The sequence below is a fragment of the Ostrea edulis genome, chromosome 1 (assembly GCF_947568905.1).
Source record: "Ostrea edulis chromosome 1, xbOstEdul1.1, whole genome shotgun sequence".
NCBI lineage: Eukaryota > Metazoa > Mollusca > Bivalvia > Ostreida > Ostreidae > Ostrea > Ostrea edulis.
In genome coordinates, this window is record NC_079164.1 from 44247431 (window position 1) to 44270168 (window position 22738).

The window sequence follows — 22738 nt, forward strand, 5'->3', positions numbered from 1 at the left end:
ACAGAGAAATGTACAGAGCAACCAGTCTAAACCAGTAACACATATATAGCTAGCTGTTTAAGCTGTGCTGTCAATTCCATGTACATGTATGGTGTAAGCATGTACATTTCAAAATAATGAAGTATTCCTTTGAGAAAATGTATACTGTAAATATAAGCATTAATTAATTTTCTTTTGATATCTACTGTTCCTATAACACAAAATATTACCATCAATTATAACAGGCATTTATAAAATGTGTTACTCAAAATAACACAAAATATTGTATCATAATTAACAGCTAGCATTTTCATTTTATAAAATGTGTTACTCAATTTGTTTGCAGACCATTCCATGTAACTAGCACAATAGATGTGGAAAAAATATCATTGATAATGCTTATCCCAGATCTTATTTATGAAAACATTATCATGATGACATGCTGAAGATCTGACACATCAGTTAAAAACTTTCACAATATTTTTCAGATGATGGCCCACTGTGAAAATCTAAGCGAACTAAATGTCTCCATTTCCAATGAAAATGATACTATGGAGTCTACTCTGGAGAAAAACCTGCGTTTCATATTCATGGACACCGGGGTCCCAGCTGTCAGCGCTTTTGGATTAATAGGAAATTTCCTTAACCTGCTTGTGTTGACAAAAGAAAAGGTCAATCATAGTCTGACCAGGATGGAGAAATCTGCTCATATAGGATTAATTGCTTTAGCAGTATCTGACTTTATGTTCTGTCTGCTGGCTCTGCTGTTCACCATTCTGCCATCACAGGACACCTATCACGAGTTAAATGGGACCTTGTACTATCTTTGGCTGGGAAATGGATTCATTACCTTTTTCATTATCAACAGTACATGGTTAATTGTTGTGATGGCTGCAGAAAGATACCTTGCTGTTTGTCATCCTTTTCGAGCAAGAAAACTAGTATCACTCAAAAAGACAAAAGTTGCCGTCTGTATAGTGTACGGAATCTGTATGCTCTCAACCATACCTCTGTTTTTTGAACGAAAAATAGTCGAAAAAACATGTGTTGATGGTTCAAAACTATATAACATAGAAAAACGAAAAGGCTACAATGACCAGACAAGAAGAATGCTATGGTCCATTGTTTTTGACTTCATTCCATGTATTGCTCTCTTGTATTTCAATGTTTGTCTGGTGTGGAAAATTCACAAGGCCAAACAACTACGCAGAGAGATGACCCAAGGACAGAGCAGTGACATGGTCATGTATCGCTCCTCCATAAAAACTACAGAAGACCAAGGCACCAACTCATCCTCACGATCTAATAACAGTTTTACTCGGCATCGTCAAAATGATTTGGCAGAAAATTCACTGATAAAGAACAGGAAATCTGGAATGCTCTCAAAAAGGAAGAGAGGGTCAGACAGTGCCTTAAATAGTGTAACTGCGACTTTAGTGGCAGTTGTTGTGCTTTTTTTAATCCTTGTTTTCCCGTCTGAGGTTATTAAGTTCATATACGCCAAGACTCACCAAATTGACAACACTCACAAGAATAAACATTACTATTACCACCAGATTATACTGCATGTGACAAATTTTATGCAAACTTTAAACTTCTCGGTTAATTTTATCTTGTACTGTGCTGTGAACAAATCTTACCGGAAAACTCTCTACAAACTGTTTTGCTTCTGCCAGTCTAAACGGCCTAAAGCTCGAATCATGAAGAACAATATCATGCATAAAACAGAATGTCATGATCTGATATGAATTAATATAATTTGTTTAACCACAGTGGTGAAAGAACTCGAATAACAGTTTGTGCAAGATATTTCTGAAAATGCTATTGAGTAAAACTTCTGTAAATCAGTCAGCTGCCAGATCGAAAAAAGGCTCTGTTTACAGGGGTAGATGGTTTGTTGAGAATTCAGTTACACCATTTTCATGGTCTAACAATTTTATGGTACAATTTACTAGTAACATCAACATGTAAATAATGGCTGCATGTAGATCATGTTTTCCACTCCTTTAGCTGCTTGGGTTCTTGTGGCCAGTTTCAGGAATATTTCTTATGTTTTTTAAGGTATATGTACAAAATGTGGTCAATGTTCTGTTGTCAGAGGAGAGAATTTCTGTTTTAGAAACATATCAGGAACTAGCTGTGACTTAATTTCAAAATCGGCTGATTTTGAGAGGGATCTGTTTTCAGACAAGTTTTGGTGTATATCATTCCATTGTAAACCCAGTACATTAATATTATATTCAGCTGGATATTTTACCAAAAGATCTTGCTACTAAGATCAATATTTGTACATAAAAAAAATGAAAAATATTGTATGTATATACATGTACATGTATATTCATCATTTTTATTTCTGCAGATTTCCCATAAATCTGTATTTTAAAATGTGCAGCCTAAGATAAATTCTAAAGTATATTTGGTCTTATAGTTACAAGACCATTTGTAAAATGAACTCTCAGTATTTGGACCAATTCTTCTTCTTCTTTTTTTTTGTGCCGGTGGCAGGAATACATTTTAATTTTTACTTTTTCTTTCAAAGAAAAACATGGTTACCATGCATACCGTGATTGAAAAGTACTCATCTACAGCAATAAATACATAATTGAACTATAAGCATACATTACAGAGTATTCTACCACAGTTATTGCAAATTAAGATCAAAGAAATGCCGCGGTCATAATTATACGATATTACCTTCATATGTACTAACTGATTATGAGAAAATCAATACACATTTTGCTTGCACTTTGAATTTTCTAATACATCAATAAAGTAGATAACTGATAATTCAGTTTCATAACAATAAAAATCAAATAATATATCTTATAAAAGACTGAAGAATATCTGTAATTCAAAATAAATCAATCATCTACATTCCAAGATGGACATAGTACATGTAAACAAGCATGGCGATGCACAACTAAGTTAACCTTCTTCCACGTATGTGTAGTATTCTTGGACTGTGTATTCAAAGCAGTTGATATCATCCGTCAATATTAAACTAAATAAATGAAATATTTTTCAAAATAGATCTAGAATACCCTACCACCTCACATTTTTCGTCAGCAAAAAACATGTAGGCTTAGTTTAATTGTTTCAGAAACTGCCATGACATCACAGAGTGACCTAATTAGTAGCTCAGCTAGTATACTAAGTATAAGTAAATGATCGGCCGTATATTTCTGAGCCGTACATATACATGTAGTAAAATACAATAGTATATATAAGTTCTTGTTTTTGTGGATGATGCGCAGGAGACCTCCTCGGTCTTGAAATGTTGTTTGAGGTGGCTAACATCACAGGTTTTATATTTCAAAACAACATTTCTTGACCTTGGAGGTTATCCTGCAACATCCACAAAAACACAAATTTTATTTCTTTTAAGAAAATTTTAAAATATTCCACTAGATTACTGAGTAGACATATCATTTGTTTCAGGAGCCTTCTTTGGATACTATATTGTTAAATATTTTTCATCTAGAAATTCCCAAGGCATTATTCTATTTCACTTACAATTAATAGTTGCTAGTTTCCCTGTTGAAGCTGTCAATTTGCCCCAATTATCAAATTCCAATTTGTTAATCAGTGTCAGAAATAATAATTTTAAAAAAAAGTAATATAAACTGAATTCAAAGGACCTGTAGGCAATTTTGTAGAAAAAGGCACCACAATCAGGTGTTGCATATATACTTATCAATTTCTGTACAAGCTTTTCTAGCAACTTCTAATGTAAATTCAGTTGACTGCCCTTAAAAAGGTCCACACACATGTGATGTCTCCTAGATTGGCCAAAATGTCCTAGCTCGAATCAAGTATCCAAATGTCTCCATGGGAATAGAATCTCCTAGATTTTATCCAACATTTAAGGATCAATTTCTTTTTTAAAATAATCTTTAAAAGTGCTATTAGAGAATAAAATCTTGATTAATTTGATTATAATCATTTCCTCATTTATCAGACAAATGAGTAACATTCCAAGTTTTTCTTATATATATATATATACCTATATTTTATGTGAAAAATCGTGGAAGACTGTATTCATTTGCATTCATGTACCGGTATGTTATTGTTTATGTAGAATTGTTTTGTAATGAAAAATCGTTTGTGCAATAGGTTTCATCATTTATGTATCGTAATTGTTCATTCAATGTGTCAAGAATAATGTTGCAGGCACTGTAATGGTTCTGAAAATTAAATAATGAACTGGTCATCATCATTGGTTATTAACTGGATATCAGGAAATATTTGTATTATACAGATCTTGTCAGCCATTTCGCTCCAAGTGACTTCATCTGGGTGAGAGATACCGGTAGATTGATCTTCACCTCATCAATTTCGGAAGACGCACTCAGCTGATCACACACCTGTGCTGCGTACCAGTTTTCAAAAACAATTTTGCACTTTTGTTTACACTCAAGTATATTGTAAAAATATGAACAATTTGGCGGTATAGTAAGGTAAATCACTGTCTGTTAGCTTTAATGGTACTAATACAAAATATTTATCGATAATTATTTTCAGTTTAAAACGGCCATAAACCATGTGCCATTATGTGTATGAGTAGCTCAGATATGATTATACATTGATTGACAAGAATGTGGTCGATTTAATTAGCTTGTCCCTTACCTGTTACTTAGCGCTTGTCAGATATAGGGGGAAACAAAACACACTGAACACAGAACTTTCACCGTACTATTACCTGTATGCTATATAACTATTACAAAAACAAAACTTTGAATCAAATTTACGCGGATTTATTTTACACGATTCGGAAATCGTCGCGAACAAAGCGGATATTAGATTCATGCGGAAAAAACCTGATATACGATAGTATCAGTGTTGGCGAAAGACGCCGGACTACCGGATATCTCTGGTAAATTTTCAATTTGTCCGGTAAAACTTAGAAGAGAAACTCATCTTACAAACTGTCCGGTAGGGGTTCCAGGGTGTATGGTTATATCCACAAGCACCTATGAAACAAGAGGCCCACAGGCCTTATCTGTCACCTGAATACTAGTGAAAAAGTATCACTACTTCCATGGACTATGAAATCTAAAAAAAATTTCCTGTTCTGAATATCTAAGCTAAATTCTAATGTTCAGCAACAGTATAAAACAAGATGTGTTCTTAAACCTTCACTGCCCTCAAAAGTGCATACACTGATGAAAGGCTTTAAGTAATGGGTGTATTAACATTAAAACATCAAAATATATATGACTAATTTGGACTCTCTTAAAGTCATAACCCTGGGTTGTGAAATTCACCATTTTTTGTACAGTGTACATCCTTTTTTGCTATTCCTAAGTATGCATTTAGATTTTATACAGTATCAGCAAACTTAAATACTATATACTAACTTTGGCCCCACCCTGGGGTCAAAACCCTTACTCTGGGGAAAATCAAATTTACAATTTTGGTAAAAGACTACCTGCTCTTTCCATTTAGTTTCAATTTAGTATCAAAAGCAATAAAGAAAATGTAATTTAAGTGTTTTACACATAAACACTATACAACAAGTTTGGCCCCGCCCTGGGGTCAGAAACCCTACCCCGGGGATCATGAAATTTACAATTTTGGTAGAAGCCTTCCTGCTCTACATCACTATGCATTTAGTTTTTCTTACATGTGTGTGGTTCTTGAGAAGAAGATTTTTGAAAATTGGTCAATTTTGAGCAGTTTTTGCCCCACCCCTAGGGTCCCAGGGATGCTGGAGTCCTGAAATTTACAATTTATGTCCCCCTTGTCCCAATGATGCTTCATACTAAATTTGAAAAGAATTGGACTGGTAGTTATTAAGAAGAAAATATTCAATTGTTAACGCATGCCGCACAACGGACGACGACGGACGAAAACCAATTGCAAAAAAACGATGAAAATCAAACTACAACAAAATTGATAAGAAAGTTTAATTCCTATGTGGTCAAAAACTAGAGAGCTGTTAAATATTTGCATTTTGATATGATTTAGTGTGGTCCCACTAATCTTGAAAAGAATTTATTTTTGTTAATTTCCTGTATATTTCCACATCAAACTTTCATCTATTATGGCTCCATCCTACCTCTGGGGCCCCTGAATTGAACCCCCCTGGGAACAAAATTTGAACATATTTAAATATACACTACCTAGGAATGCTTGCATATTGATATGAGTAATCAATTGGCCCTTTGAGAAAAAGGTCAAGGGTCAAGGTCATGTAGAGGTCATGAAGGTACCCGGCACATCGTCTCATGGTGATCCACCTGTGTGCCAAATATGGTATGCCTATGTCAAAGAACAAAGAAGTTATGGCCCGGACACAAATCTGGAGACAAACGGACGGACGGACAGACAGACAGACAGACAAAGTGATTCCTATATACCCCTCAGAACTTCGTTCAGGGGGTATAACAATATCATCTTCACTACTGATAATCCTAGTAATCTATCACCAGATCTTGTGAATAGTGGGAGGATATAAGCTCAAAGTTTCACTGCAATAAAAATATGGTGAATATAATTCTGACAAAGAGAAACTACACATGGTATACTTTGTGTCAGGAATTTTAAATTCTTAAGTTATAACGATATTGTTCAATAACTTCAGGTTGTCCGAAATTTAATTGTCAGAAATTTATTTGTCAGGATTTCAATACGCAACTTCCGAGATATCAGCTCTTCTGTGATGGAGGTACGTTAAGTATTCTGTTGAACACTTGGGTGGGTACAAGATGTATACATATATTATAGACTATGTAAATAACAATAATAGTTTCTGAAAGCGTAAATTTTGTTTATATCAGCCGTAGGTATACATGTATATTAAACTGACCATATCAAGAATATTTGTTTGAATAAGGCCATTAAACCAAATATGAAATAATTTTTTATTTTAATTCTCTTCTGCATGAGTGATATTTTGATCAAAGAAAGATGGTGATTATTGATTTTTTGTTAGCTATTTTATTATCGCTCATAATCTTACTAAAATTGTGTGTCCCAGTAGTTTGGGTGGTTGCATGATGTCTGATAATCATCCTTTGGGCAATATATGAAGGCAGCGATATAAGCATTTGTACCCACTGTGTGTGGAAGAAAGTATGTTTTGCGTCTCACTGTGCGCAAAAGTTCAACAAAGGGAAAGAAGTATTGGGCAACTCAGAAATTGCATATTGTCAGGATTCTGCAGTTGATGGATTTCAATTGTCAGGATTCTACAGTTGTCGGATTTCAATTGTCAGAATTCTGCAGTTGTCAGATTTCAATTGTCAGGATTCTGCAGTTGTCGGATTTCAATTGTCAGAATTCTGCATTGTCGGATTTCAATTGTCAGGATTCTACAGTTGTCGGATTTCAATTGTCAGGATTCTACAGTTGTCGGATTTCAATTGTCAGGATTCTGCAATTGTCGGATTTCAATTGTCAGGATTCTGCAGTTGTCAATTTATTCAAGAAATAAATGTTTTTCAGTTATGATTTGCCATTGATCATCTGCTGAAATATATTCCATGATGCACATTATTGAATACTTATCTGTACATTTTGCTTTTCTCTTCAAGCCTCCCCTCCCCAAGGTATGTCCATGACATCAATTTGTTTGTTTTACAACCCTTCAAGAATTTTTCATTCATTCATATCATTAAAGATGTCACCAGTTATAGGTGAAATACCACAAATTTAGACCTAGGCTTAGTGCTCAGGGCCATAGCAATAAGGGTTCTTTAACATTCAAATGCCTGCCATGACATGGCACCACCGTTTTAAGGTCCTATCCTAAAAACCCATGATCCTCATTTCTAAATGCCGAGCATTTGGTGAATGAGCAATCACTACCTATGTTATATACATATAAGGTTTTTTGAAAATGATTAAATTTCTTAGTCTATTATTTGATAGCTTTAGTCGAAGAGTATTCGATTATTTGAAATTTTAAAACCACTTTTACAGTGTGTTCCTTTGTACAATGTATATGCATATATCATTCATTACAACGTATTGACATATTTACATGCCTTCACAAGCACGAGAAACACCTTGAGTGTATAAAACAGTATGAGCGGGATCACCCAGGTGTAAATCCCCACCGATTAGTGTTCAGCTAACCATAGAAGTCCTGTTACATATTATGTTAGGTAGACCCAAATGTACTAAACATCCATATGATAATTTATCAAGCCAACATGCATGGCACTATTTATTTCAAATTAAATGCAAAATCATAGCATTTTAAACACCCTCATCCATTGGAACACATTATACAAATACACCTTGGAAGAACATAATTGTTATCTTTGCTTTTGATACACTTTCTACAGAGATTTTATCAGAAAAAATTATTTCATCCACTGTATAAGCAGATAGATGGTTGCATAGTTTTCATACAAGTAAACCTACAGATGTAAACATAATCGCTCTGATGGAACTGAAGAAGGCCTAGTGGGAACTTCTTTAAAAATTGTGGCCATTTTAGATATGGCAGGAAAATTTTCTTCCTATGCATCCACCACAGCAAACTTTAGGATCTTCTTCTTCTGCAATTTTTTCTTTCAGTTGTAATTCTCAAGTTCAGTTTCTCTAAATTTAAGTCATCAGTTTTCTCCGCCAGGAAACTGAGATTCGTGTTATTTTCTTTGGTTGAGTGAATTCAGAGTAAGGATACAAGTAAAACTCATGAAAATAGTGGTGGATCAAATGCGTGGGTGTATTTCAAAGAGGGATAACTCTAATTTCAAATTGGTAAATTATCAGGATGCACAATTTTTTAATGACTTCTCAAACAAAAAAATTAGTCAGCGCTTACGGCCATTGAGCAGGGAGGGATCTTTATCGTGCCACATCTGCTGTGACACAGGGCCTCAGTTTTTGAGGTCTCATCCAAAGAACTGCCCCATCTAGTTGCCTCTTAAGATGAGCAATGGGTACTGAGGACCTATTCTAACCCGGATCCCCACAGGATCCACCGATAGTAGTGCCAAAACAATTCAAAATATTGCATGAACAATATCTTCCTATGTCCAGAGTGGATTGACCCTTGACCTCAAAATCAATAGGAGCCATCTACTCCTTAGGATGTACCAATGTACCAAGTTTCGTGTGACTTGATCAAGCAAATTACTCTCCAAATATAAAGGAGACAGCATATTATTAGTTACACAGTTATTTAGTGACCTGATACGGAAAAATCCATGATGTGAAAAGAAAACCTGTATCGGGCGAGGCGAAGCCCAATAAGGGTTTTCTTTTCACACCATGTATTTTTCCGTATCTAGGTCACTAACTAACTGTGTAACGAATTTATCACGTCGAAGACCTCTAGCTGTATATGTGGGGGATCTATATCATACAATATATCTGCCCAACTCGCTTCGCCATTTTGTCACGGCTGCAAGTCGAACCCAACAATAAATTACTCGCTCAATACGTATTTTTCTCGCATGATACTTTTTTTCCCACAGGGTTATGTGACCAAGATCTGACCAATTAGATTTCAACAATTTTGTCTGAGGCGTGATAATACTATACCTATGCAACTGATCCACCTCTGGCATATTGAGGCATTCACGTTTGCCTTACTCTAAATTTTGTATTCTTGTAGGATTATAAGCTTGATCACTGTTTGTTTTCCCCTTTTCATCCAGTAAGGCAAGATTGTGGAAATAAAGTATCAAATTACAAGTAATTTAGAGAAGATGTATCATAATAAATCATGACTGAAGAAAGCTCCATTTCTGAAAATGAAACTTAAAAATACTCAACATGCCTTAGATTAAATACTGCCAAATAAAACAATTAAGACATGATTATAATCTGCCAATTATAAAGTATCCCAAATGAAGTATTGGCTGTATAAAAGTGGCCTCTTTCTGAATACTAATGTTTTCCTCCACATTAATATCCATGCTAACAAGAAATATTAAAATAAAGTGCCTGCTGCATTAATTCAATCACTGATCAATGTCAATGGAGTTACTAACTTAGGTCATTGGAGTCAGTAGTCCTTGATACTAGTTTGTTGATTGATAGGGCTTTTTTTAAAGTCCCATTGGGAATATTTCACTCATATTGAGACGTCACCAGCTGTAGGTGAAGTACCACAAATTTAGACCAATGCTTAGTGCTCAGGACCGTAGCAGTGAGCTAGGGTTCTTTAATGTGCCAATGCCTGCCGCGACACAGGACCTCTGTTTTTAAGGTAATATCCAAAAGACCCATGATTATCAATTCTAAATGCTGAGTGTTTGGCAAAGGCAATCAGTACCTGTTTTAACGTCTTAGGTTGGACGTCACCATGGCATGAGCGGGGGATCGAACTCATGATCTCCCGTTTACAAAGCGAACACTTTACCACTGAGCTACCATGACCAGTGATACTGCAGTTTGTAGGTACTATCATACTTTTATCATTTCTGAAGATCCCATGTCGCTATTGGCCCCAGTTCTAAAGTTATGCCAGTTTTTATGTTCATGGTCAAGTCAAGGTCACTGTAGTCCCTTGACTTTGATACTATTTTTCCCATATCATTCTATGTTAGACCGGTCCCATTTCCATTTGATCCCCCCAAAAATGTATCCTAACCCCCTTACAAAACATTTCTGCACAACTACTGGATACAATCGCCTATTATATCCTTGAATATCAAATGCTTTCATTAACAGTAAACGGAAAATGGCTGTGGACATTTTTAGGCATGAGAAAGAAGAAGAGGAAGAATAATAAGAACAGAGCAAAAACTATAAGTCTTCAAACTTAACTTGCTAAGATTAAGCTACTGAATTTTTGTCTTTCAAACAATAAATGCATAAGTTAAAACTCTTGAATGTTTCAACCAACACCAGTATTCCCAACAAAGGAGCATTTTTAATTATAATATCTGCCCACATTCTTGAAAAGGATAACTAATGGATTGTACAAACAAAAACATTGACTTGTTCTTTCTCAAATAATTTGTTTATAGCTCTTTTGAAAACAAGGAACTAATTCTAACCTTCAATATTGAATTTGTATCTCCTTTCTCTGTTACAAACACAATATTTCAAAGAATGGTAACAAAGAGAAGAGAAAGCAATAACACAGGTTATTGCTTTTTTCACCTCCACATATCCTCACATCATAATGAAATTTTACTTTTCTTTTGTCTTATATGAGACATTCCTTCAAATCTCTAGTGTTTGATGTGCAACATTTCAACTTATCAGAAGTCCCAGTACTAAACCTCTGCCTGTCTGTCATGCTGTCTGTTGACAACTGCCTTGCGGATGATTTTTTAAACTTCATTTATACAGCTGTGTGATTAAGAATTATAACACTTTGGTATATAGAGTTTAGTATTGGTTAATAATGTTCTGGAAACACAGAGAACAATGACAACAATAAACACTATATACCTCAATATGACAAAACTCCAAAGTCATGGTCATAAGTCAAACATTTCATTATGAAAAAAAAGGTCTTGTCACAAGGAATACACATGTGAAATATGAAAGCCCTAGCTATCACCATCCATTTCAATATTATGGCCAAGGTTTTTTTTTCAAAAGTAGGTCAAACTCAAAAGTCAAAAGGTCAAAAATGTTGCTACCTACAGAAAGGTCAAATCAAAAGGAACACACATGTAAAATATGAAAGCTCTATCAACAAGCCTTCAAAAGTTATGGCCAAGGCTTAGATGTTTAAAAAAAAAAAAAAAAAAAGAACCCTAAGGTAAAGATCACAAGGTCAAACATTTTAGTACCAAAAGAAAGGTCTCATCGCAAGGAATATATCTTTGAAATATGAAAGCCATATCTCCATCAATTCAAAACTTAACTATAAGTGGGTTTGTTGGGGTTGTTTTTTTTTTTTTTGGAGGGGGGGGGGACAAATGGAGATGGATAGACCAAAACTATATGCCCCCAAATATGTGAGATAAAAACTAATTTTATATAGTTTGTTAATATATGCTATAACACATTTACACACAATTAAATGTATCTATCCCCCTTCCTGTTAAAGCATCATCTCTTTTATTCTGTACATCACACAAAATTTATTGGAGAAATATAACTTTTATGAAAACATTTCATCAGCATTGATTTTGGGTGGAAAATAATACATAATCCATTCCAAGAGACTATAGCAGACTCCCTATAAAACAAAACATACAGGTGACCTGGAAAATGATTCGTTGTACCCACCATCCATTATATTACCAATGATCGTAAGCTGATTCCACACGTATAATATTGATAAAGAAATACACTTTGACATGCTAAGTTTTAAACCATGTTTGTTTTGAAGAGAACACAATCTCACCATTGATAGTAAATATCCAATTTATTAAAAACGTTATCGCAAATGAGTTGAAAATTACACTAGGATATTTATCTTTTATCCAAGATTTTTATATCATGTAAATTTCATAAGTGAAAACAAATACACAAATGTATCAGTTAATGATCAGTTTCTTCTGCATGAGTGTTCAAAAGCTACTGTAATTGTTTTTCTTAATTTGTCTGACGAAATTGAATAAAACTCCCCCAGCTATTAAAACATCAAGTTATCAATAATAAGAGTAAAATGCAGACATTTTATGTGACAGAGGCAGAATCAGGTTGATGGTCATGTTACAATCAAAATCACTAGTGGTCATTTTCACCAAACATTTTACGATTGAGATTAAAATTTCCTCTCTGGTTTTAAATTAAGGACACTTGCTACAAGCAAAAAAGTTAATATATATATATATATATATATATATATATATGTATTTTTTTTTGGCTTATTCTGGTTGTAATTCATACAATATCAAATTCCTAAAATATTAGGAACTTGTATATTTTCTATTATGTTAACAAGAGGCCCATGGGCTACATTGCTCACCTGAGTCACCTTGGCCCATATCTGAAGACTTTCCATATATATTTGCATGTAAAACCTTAGTCCCTATTATGGCCCAAACTACCCTTTGCAAACTTGAATCTACACTATGTCAGAAAGCTTTCATATAAATGTCAACTTCTTTGGCCCAATGGTTCTTGAGAAGAAGATTTTTAAAGCTTTTTCCTATATTTGTATGTAAAACTTTGACACACCCCCACTTGTGGCCCCATCCTACCCCCCGGGGGCCATGATTTGAACAAACTTGAATCTGTACTATGTCAGAAAGTTTTATTGTAAATACAGTAAAACTCGAATATAGCAAACACGGATATAGCGAAATTATGGCTATAGCGAAGTGAAAACAATTTCCCCGGCAAATTCTTTATATATTCTATATAAAAATATGCGTCTATAACGAACACGGATAAAGCGAATTTACGGATATAACGAAGTAAATTCCTATTCCCCTTGAATTAAAAATGAACGTAAAAATCACCTTTTATAGCGAATTTATTTTTTTCATTTAAACTCTATGTGATTTATAACAATCGTTTTCCATTGACATAAAGGATCAACACTTATTACAAAATTTCTGTTTGTATTTTTTCAAAAAAGGTTGTTAACGCAAAACAATACTTACACATACGTTTAGGAAATATATTGTCGGTATTGTTTTAAATTCTCGTTAATTAAATTTGAAGTTTGATTGCATTTATTTTATCGTACACTCCTTTATTTGTGTAAAGCAACAAGTAAATGACAATTGCAATAGACTGTACATGTATGTTTTGCGCAAAATTTTGTTGGCATTTTTGTCGACATCTTCTTGCATGACTTAATAATCCATCAAGATAAATTTACACATATAAATCAATGTGTATATTCCTTGTATAAACATATTTCTTCTCGAAAATATATAGGCTTCATTTCTCTTAAAGACAATACAAACGCAAGTATATCTATTGCTGCTTTCTTATAGAACTGATATACATGTAGAACAAATCAGTTTTATAATGAATTCGTTATACATGTATTTGAATTATGAATTCGCTATAAACATATAGCGAATTACGCTTATAGCGAATTTCTATAGAGGGTCCCCAGAAATTCGCTATATCAGAGTTTTACTGTATCAGCTTTTCTGACTCAGTGGTTATTGAGAAAAAGATTTTTCCTATATATTTGTATGTAAAACTTTGATCCCCTATTGTGGCCCCATCCAACCCCCGGAGCCCATGATTTGAACAAACTTGAATCTGCATTATGTCAGGAAGCTTTCATGTAAATCTCAGCTTTTCTGGCTTAGTGGTTCTTGAGAAGAAGATTTTTAAAGTTTTTCCCTATATATTTGTATTTTAAAGTTTGATCCCCCCTTGTGGCCCCATCCTACCCCCGGGGGCCATGATTTGAACAAACTTGAATCTGCACTATGTCAGAAAGTTTTCATGTAAAAATCAGCTTTTCTGGCTTAGTGGTTCTTGAGAAAAAGATTTTAACTATATATTTGTATGTAAAACTTTGATCCCCCTTGTAGCCCCGGGCATCCAACCCCCGGAGCCCATGATTTGAACAAACTTGAATCTGCATTATGTCAGGAAGCTTTCATGTAAATCTCAGCTTTTCTGGCTTAGTGGTTCTTGAGAAGAAGATTTTTAAAGTTTTCCCTATATATTTGTATGTAAAACTTTGATCTCCCCTTGTGGCCCCTTCCTACCCCCGGGGGCCATGATTTGAACAAACTTGAATCTGCACTATGTCAAAATGTTTTCATGTAAATCTCAGCTTTTCTGGCTCAGTGGTTCTTGAGAAGAAGATTTTTAAAGATTGTTCCTATATATTTGTATGTAAAACTTTGATCCCCTATTGTGGCCCCATCCAACCCCAGGGGCCCATGATTTGAACAAACTTGAATCTGCATTATGTCAGGAAGCTTTCATGTAAATCTCAGCTTTTCTGGCTTAGTGGTTCTTGAGAAGAAGATTTTTAAAGTTTTTCCCTATATATTTGTATTTTAAAGTTTGATCCCCCCCTTGTGGCCCCATCCTACCACCAGGGGCCATGATTTGAACAAACTGGAATCTGCAATATGTCAGGAAACTTTCAGGTAAATTTCAGCTCTTCTAGCCCAGTGGTTCTTGAGAAGAAGATTTTTAAATGACCCCACCCTATTTTTGTGATTATCTCCCCTTTGAAAGGGACATGGCCCTTCATTTGAACAAACTTGAAAGCCCTTCACCCAAGGATGCTTTTGGCCATGTTTGGTTGAAATTGGCCCAGTGGTTCTGGAGAAGAAGTCGAAAATGTGAAAAGTTTAACAGACAGACAGACATGCAGACACAGACGGACAGACAGACGACGGACAAAAAGCGATCAGAAAAGCTCACTTGAACCTTCGGTTCAGGTGAGCTAAAAAATTGTGATATATTAATTGCCCCTCGATCCGTATATGGCTATATGCAGTGAAATTAAATCATTCCACTTGCATAGACAAAAATTTAGTATCCATTTTTATAATTTCAGAAAAAAGCTTGTTTGTAGCAAATGACCTTAAGCATGCAAGTTTTATCATCCATGGATATGTATTTTATAATGACTTCAAACAAATTGCAAGATACTGAGATGTATAATAAAAAAAAAAAAAGAAAAAAAAAAAAAAAATGTCCATATTTGTAAATTTTTATCCTAGTAGCAAGATTGTTTGTGAAAAGGTCAACTGCCTCATATAGGACTTTTCTAATCTTAAAGATATTTATTTGTGTGCAGCATACATCCCTCCAGCCAACTTTTCTTATTCAAGAACACTAGATAATGATTTAATAGAACTCATTGAAAAGGATGTCATATTGCTTAATATAAACAAAAAAGGAAATATTTCATTACTGGGGGATTTCAAATTTAGCTGATTTTATAAGTCAGGATAGTACAGGACATCTTCCCGTTGTTTGATTCCCACAATAAACCTGATGCCCAGATTAAAAGTCCTAAGTAGCCTTGATAAAAGTTTTGATGATAGAGGAAAAGAGCTTGTTGATTTATGTTTCAGTAATCAAATGCAGATTATAAATGGTAGTCTAAGAGCAATGAGCGATTTATTTGGTCCGTTTACACGTTTTAATGTTCATGGTCAAAGTACTGTAGATTATTTGAATGCAAGTGAAGATATAGTAGATCAGATATTATACTTCAAAGTATCTGATTTTTTAGCAACATTTTCTGGCTGCCATTGCAAAATATCATTTGAAATCTTCACTATATATATAGATTCCAAGAAATTTTTCAAAGAGTGAAAAATTGCGTAAAGCTCTATTTAAATATAAATGGACAGAAAACTCTGCTGTTAAATTCCATGAGGTACTTGATTCACCAGCTATCCAGAAACAAATGAATGACTTTTTGAAAATGAGTTTTTGTTCAGATGTAAAAGATTTAAATATCAGAGCTCAGGATATAACTAATATTTTTGTCAATGTGGCAAATATGTGACATTGTATAAACCTAGTCAACTACAACAAAAAGAAATTTTGCCCCCAAAAAAGTGGTTTGATAAAGATTTACACAGAATGAGAACAAACTTTATTTCATTTGGAAAACTATATATATGCTAATTAATTCCCTAAAGATCCCTTCATAAAAGGTCATTCATTACTGAAAACTGAACTGGTAAATGATATTATTATCATCAAAATTATTATCAAAATTTATAAAGCACACAATTTTACAAACAAAATTGCAATCAATGACACGAGGGCGAGACAATAAGTAACCAGCCTATCCCATTTCCGATTGACCGAAATGGCACGATTTTCATGCCTTATTGTTTCAATACATGTTTTATACTTGGGTACAAAATTGCACATGCATCAAGTCATATTCATTAATAAGATATTGAATGTCAAACATGCCTAGTGATGCAAAGGCATGCTTTTCATCTAAAGTTGAGTACCGTACTATAATTCGGTACTTGTATTTAAAAGGTAAAACAGGCAAGGAAGTACACGGCGAGTTAGCCGATGTTTATGGGTCTTCTGCACCATCTTATGCTCAGGTTAAATTCTGGGTAGGGGAATTCAAACGTGGCAGAACGTCTTTAGAAGATGAAGCAGGTCTGGGGACCCACTGGATGTCACTGACGAAGAAATGTGTAAGAAAGTTCAGGATCTGGTATACTCTGATAGGCAAATTCAGGTGGAAGAAATAGTGCAGGCATTAGGCATTTCACATGGTAGTGTTTCAACAATCTTACATGATCGTTTAAGTATGCGCAAGCTAACAGCCCATTGGGGCCCCAAATCCCTTAGCGATGAGCAAATGGTAAACAAAGCATCAGTATACAGTGCCTTGTTGAAGCGTTTTAGGTCAAAAGATGATTTTCTTTTGCGTCTGGCGATTGTAGACGAGACTTGGGTTCATTATTATGAGCAAGAGAATAAAGCTCAGAGTCGTCAGTGGGTAGGGCCTGGGTCCCCGAGGCCAAAGAAGTTCAAGATGCAACCATCTGCTGGCAAGGTGATGGCCAACAGTATTTTGGGATGCAAAAGGCGTTACTATGTTGGACTTTTTACCCAAGAGAAGTACAATAACTGTAGTGTACTATGCAAACTTGCTAGACCAGCTGAGAACCGCCATCTGTGAAAAATGCCGAGGTAAACTCTCTAAACTTTAGGTGTTTTGTTGCAACAGGACAACGCAAGAGTCCACACTTGCAAAGGATTCTGTAGAGCAAAACGGATATGAATCAATACCACATCCTGCCTATTCGCCTGACCTAGCTCCAAGTAACTTCTTCCTATTCCCAAACTTGAAAAGGATATCCAAGGATGTCATTTCCAGTCTGATGAAGAAGTCATGACAGCAGTTGAGTGGGTCAATGGAAAGGACCCTGACTTTGTCAGCTCTGGGCTGATGGCACTTGAACACCGTTGGTCTAAGCTAGTGCATCACACTAGATGGCAATTACATAGAAAAAGAAAAGGTGGGTCTCAATTCAAAATAAGTTAGGCTGGTTACTTATTGACTCGCCCTCCTATCATGGGATCAGCAAAAATTGGGAACTCTTTATGCTCACAAACTGAGACTTGGGTTAACCATTTTAGAAACTCACACTCTAAACACTGAAAACACATTAAACATTTTCAGAATAGACTAATGAATCAGAAAATATTCTACAGGGAAAAGAAAAGAAAGCCATATTTAATGAAATTGATTTTGAAATTAAAGATAAAGATATAATAATTGCACTTTCAAAGCTTAAGTTTAGTTAGGAGGTATAATTTCAAATGAAATGTTTAACTGTAGTCAAAATTATTTAATCCCATGTCTTGGAAAGCTATTTACTACCTGTTTTAAAAAGAGATGTTTGTAAAACATATACATGTATGCTCCTCCATGGTGCAAAATAGAAAAGGGCTATATACACATGCAACATTTAATTGATAGTAGTATCACCAATTCAAAATATTGAGCAGACAATCTCTTCCTATGTCAAGAGTGGATTGACCATATGAGTCATCTACTCCTTATGCTGTACCAGTGTACCAAGTTTGATGTCTGTCAAGCAAAGGGTTCTCAAGATATTGAGTGCTAGACAGTATATTCCTATGTCCAGTTTGACCCTTGACCATGTGACCTCAAAATCAACAGGGCTCATCTTCTCTTTAAGATATACCAGTGTTCCAAGTTTGGTGTCTGTCAAGCAGGTTCTAAAGATATTGAGAGGACAGTATATTCCTATGTCCAGTTTCACCTTTGACCATGTGACCTCAAAATCTAAAAGGGTCATCTTCTCCTTATGCTGTACCAGTTTACCAAGTTTGATGTCTGTCAAGCAAAGGGTTCTCAAGATACTGAGCAGACAGTATATTCCCATGTGCAGTTTAACCCTTGACCTTGGAACCTCAAAATCAATATGGGTCATTGTCACAATTTGAGTTTGTTTTATCATGCTTGTTATGGCATTCCATAGTTTGTTCTCACCATATAATCGTTACGGATAGTTGGTCACGGCTGTCAGACCAGTTTGTAAATGCTTACGTGTTAGTTCTGACCAGGCCGTGGAAGTGGGAAGGTGTGTCTGCCCAATGTGTGAAAATGATAGACCTGTGTGGTCGAGACTTTTACCTGTGTGGTTTACTGGGCCTGTGTTGTATGTAAATTTAGTACGGGTGTTCGAATGATGTTCCTGTGTGGAAAGTGAGAACACAATTTTGAGCATTTCGACAGCGGTGAGTGTGAACTGTTTATTTTTGTTTACGTTACGAAATTTTGTTATTCTATTTAAATTTTTGTAACCAGTTTATTTGTATTACACAATATACCCGACATATGCAAGTTTTCAGTATATAATGTATATGTAAACACCCGGACTGTTACTGTGTAATTATAGGTGACCAGCTGTGTGTGTTATTGTATGGCTCGAGCAGGTGCTCGCAACATGTATAACATGGTGTTATTGTATGGCTCGAGCAGGTGCTCGCAACATGTATAACATGGCGTTCTGAGATATTTGAACAGCGTTGGACAACGACCTATAGAAATACAGGAAATACGTTCACGGCTAAGTTGAGCAAGTGATGGACAAAGTGTCACCACGTGTCTGAAGACAGCCAACGACTGTTGTGTAAAGTGTGGTAACTCTTTAGTCAACGTATTTTGTTTCGCCATCCTGTGTAACCTATTTCGAATTCGAGAGACAAGTCTGCTGGTTTTTTTACATAAGGCAACATAACGTATCATTTAGCTTTAGTCGGGTACACGTGTAATCGTCTGTAAATTCATATTTTTTTGTTTTGTTATATTTTTTTGTTTTTGTGTGTATGAGTGTTGTTGTGTGCATGCGTGTGTATGAGTGTAGATTGTTACTTGCTATATTAGTGAGCACGATAATAATCTTATTTGCACATACTCGTGATCTTTCTTCAAAGAACGGTTTGCAGCGAGGGATTATTTCCATGCCATTATCACAAATTGTGACAGTCATCTTCTCCTGAACATGTACCAGTGTAACAAGTTTGATGTCTGTCAAGCAAAGGGTTCTCTAGACATTGAGTGGTCAGTATATTCATGTCCAGTTTGACCCTTGACTTTGAACATGTGACCTCAAAATCAACCGGGGTCATCTACTCTGTAGGATGTACCAGTGTACCAAGTTTGATGTCTGTCAATCAAAGGATTCTCAAGATATTGAGCAGACAGTATATTCCTATGTCCAGAGTAGATTGACCCTTGACCTTGGACCTTTTGACCTGAAAAACAATAGGAGTTTTCTTCTACTCATAACCAACCCACATACGAAATATCATTACAATCAAGTGAATGGTTCTCAAGATATTGAGCGGACAACATGTGGTCTACCGACCAACAGGTGCAAAGCAATATGCCCCTCTTCTTTGAAGGGGGGCATAAAAATGGGGTTTACCCTGCAAAGATATGGGCTGATGGTAATATCTCTTCAATTTATAAAGCTGAGGACCACAATGACCCAGCAAACTATAGAGGCATAACTATAGAAAGCTGCATTGATAAATTATTTAATATACTATTCATACTTAATAACAGATTAGATGTGTACTTCAGGAAAAATAATCTATCTCATAATTCCTAAATAGGATTTACAAAACATGCACAAACTGCTGATCATGTCTTCATCTTCAAACCTTTCATAGATGTAAATATTGTAAAACCAAAGAAGGTAAGCTTTATACATGTTTCATTGGCTTCCATAAGGCTTTTGATAATGTAATACATACTGGTTTGAAACTGAAATTGTTGAATATGAATAATACCAGTTATTTTTAAAACTTTATCAAGGATATGTACAGGAATTCCAAAGCATGTGTTCTAATTGGAAATTGGAGATAATTTTACTGATCCACTTTTGATTAACCTTGGTGTAAGACAAGGGGAAAATCTAAACCCCTCTCTGTTCAAAATCTTCATCAATGATTTTCCATTGTATCTCAAAAAATGTATTGATACCGTACCACTTCAAAATGAAAATCTAAATTGTGCAATGTATGCAAACGATATACAGTGGAACCCCGTTATTACGTTCCCCCTTTATTACGTTAGTCCGCATATTACGTTGGAATTTCAAAGCACAAAACCATTTCTTAACAAACCTATATAAAATAGACCTCGTTATTATGTTGTCCTAAAATGCCGGGACTCGGTATTACGTTGTAAAAATTCCGACAAAAACGGAATAAACCCCTAATTATTCAATAATGATTCTCAAAATAATAAGCCATTCACACCTTGACTGCCTGAGGCAGTCACCACGTAAATTTCCTGGTCTGTTTGGGGATTAGAGACGCTTGACTGATCACGCTTCGACAGATCTAGCGACATCAATACAGGTGAATACCCTGTATAGAAGCCAGTGATAAACAATTAAATAATGTTTATTTAGAAATTGTACTCTATGAAATTTACTTCATTTTTCATATTTTGATAATCAAAGAAATAATTTCTCAACCACCTGCGTGTTCAGCATAGTGTGATTACCTTCGCTATTAAAACTCTATTCACAGGCAGCTTTGGTGCCAAACAAGAAAGACAAGATTTATTGTAGCAATGTTACAACCGCTTGGGTAACTGCTTGGACATAGGTGACTAAAGGTGTTCAATTAAAAAAATTGTTCGTTGTTGGGACATGCAGCTTGGGTGTCCGTAAATCTCGTCCATACATACACCAATCTATCGGCCGACTCGTGCACGGCATTTACCTCAGTGAATATTTTAAAATCCCTTGATGCGCACGTGATTTTAGTGCCATCATTTAGCGTTATAAATGAAATCTTCGTGAATCATTATATTTTTTTTTTATGTGGATTGCGCTTAAATTGTTCTCCGTGCATGTTTATCGTTGGTGAGAAGTGTGTAAGTGTTGGGTATCGTGTGCGTTTTGTGTCTATAGTTTTGTTGTTTTTTGGGTGGGATTTTTTTTATTGTGTTGTGTATTGTGTAATTAGAGAACTTAATAAAAACGATGTTTTGTTATTTTTTTTAAATACGAATGTTGAATACGAACCGGAACGAGTTATTGAGAGAAATTTACATGAACGCATTGTTTTAAAGTTGAACAAAATGGCGGTCCAAACGAATGCAGAAAAAGCAACGTTTATCAAAACTTTCATCCTTATGTATCCTACACCGAAATAAAGAAAATGGATAAGAACATGAAGAATTACGGACATTAAAGATAAGATGTAAATAAAACAAAGTATCATATTCTTTTAAACAAAGAAACAGTAAAGATATATTCACACACCCCTTCACGGAGTACCAACAGACGATATACAATTTCAAAATGATAATTTTAACGGATTTCACTGGGAACGTTTATTACGTTGACCCCGGTATTACGTTATTTTATCGTGACAAAATGGAAAACGTAATAACGGGGTTCCACTGTAGTAATAATGCCGACATCAGCAGAGGGTTTACAACAGAGAATAGATATTTTAGAAACATATTGTATTGATTGGTGTTAACAAAAGTTATTGTCTTTAACAACGCTGGGAGAATAATGCAGTGTAAATTTAATTTCAGAACAATCATATTGAAGAATGTACACCTTATTATATAAACTTGGGTACCTTTCTTCTGCATCTGGCAGTTTTAGTACCGCTAAATCTGAACTATATAACACAGCATGAAAGGACTTTATAAATTGAAAAAAGACTTTTTATGTTCAGTAACAGGATTAAAACAAATATTCATCTCTTTGACCACACAATAAAACCATTTCTATTATATAATTCTGAAATATGGGGTGGATTACATTAATGAAATAAATTAAAATCATCACTATTTGATCCAGACAAACTTTTATATCACCTAACTATGAGAAGCTTCATCAAAAATATTCTAAATGTATTCTTGATGTGCATAAGAAAAGTACTTTTGCTGTACTATCAGAATTTC

General features: G+C 34.9%; 2 protein-coding genes across 4 annotated transcripts in view; one reads left to right on the forward strand and one right to left on the reverse strand.

Annotated features, from left to right (window-relative positions):
- Positions 1 to 4848, forward strand: part of LOC125653966 (G-protein coupled receptor daf-37-like) — a 29880-nt gene extending 25032 nt beyond the window's left edge. The window contains exon 2 of the mRNA XM_048883657.2: positions 468 to 4848. Within this exon, the coding sequence (XP_048739614.2) occupies positions 468 to 1727 (1260 nt within the window). The 3' untranslated portion in view covers positions 1728 to 4848. The remainder of the gene's footprint in view (positions 1 to 467) is intronic.
- The window catches only part of LOC125653880 (ATP-dependent DNA helicase Q4-like), a 200442-nt gene that overhangs the window by 100849 nt on the left and 76855 nt on the right, over positions 1 to 22738 (reverse strand). The window lies entirely within an intron of this gene.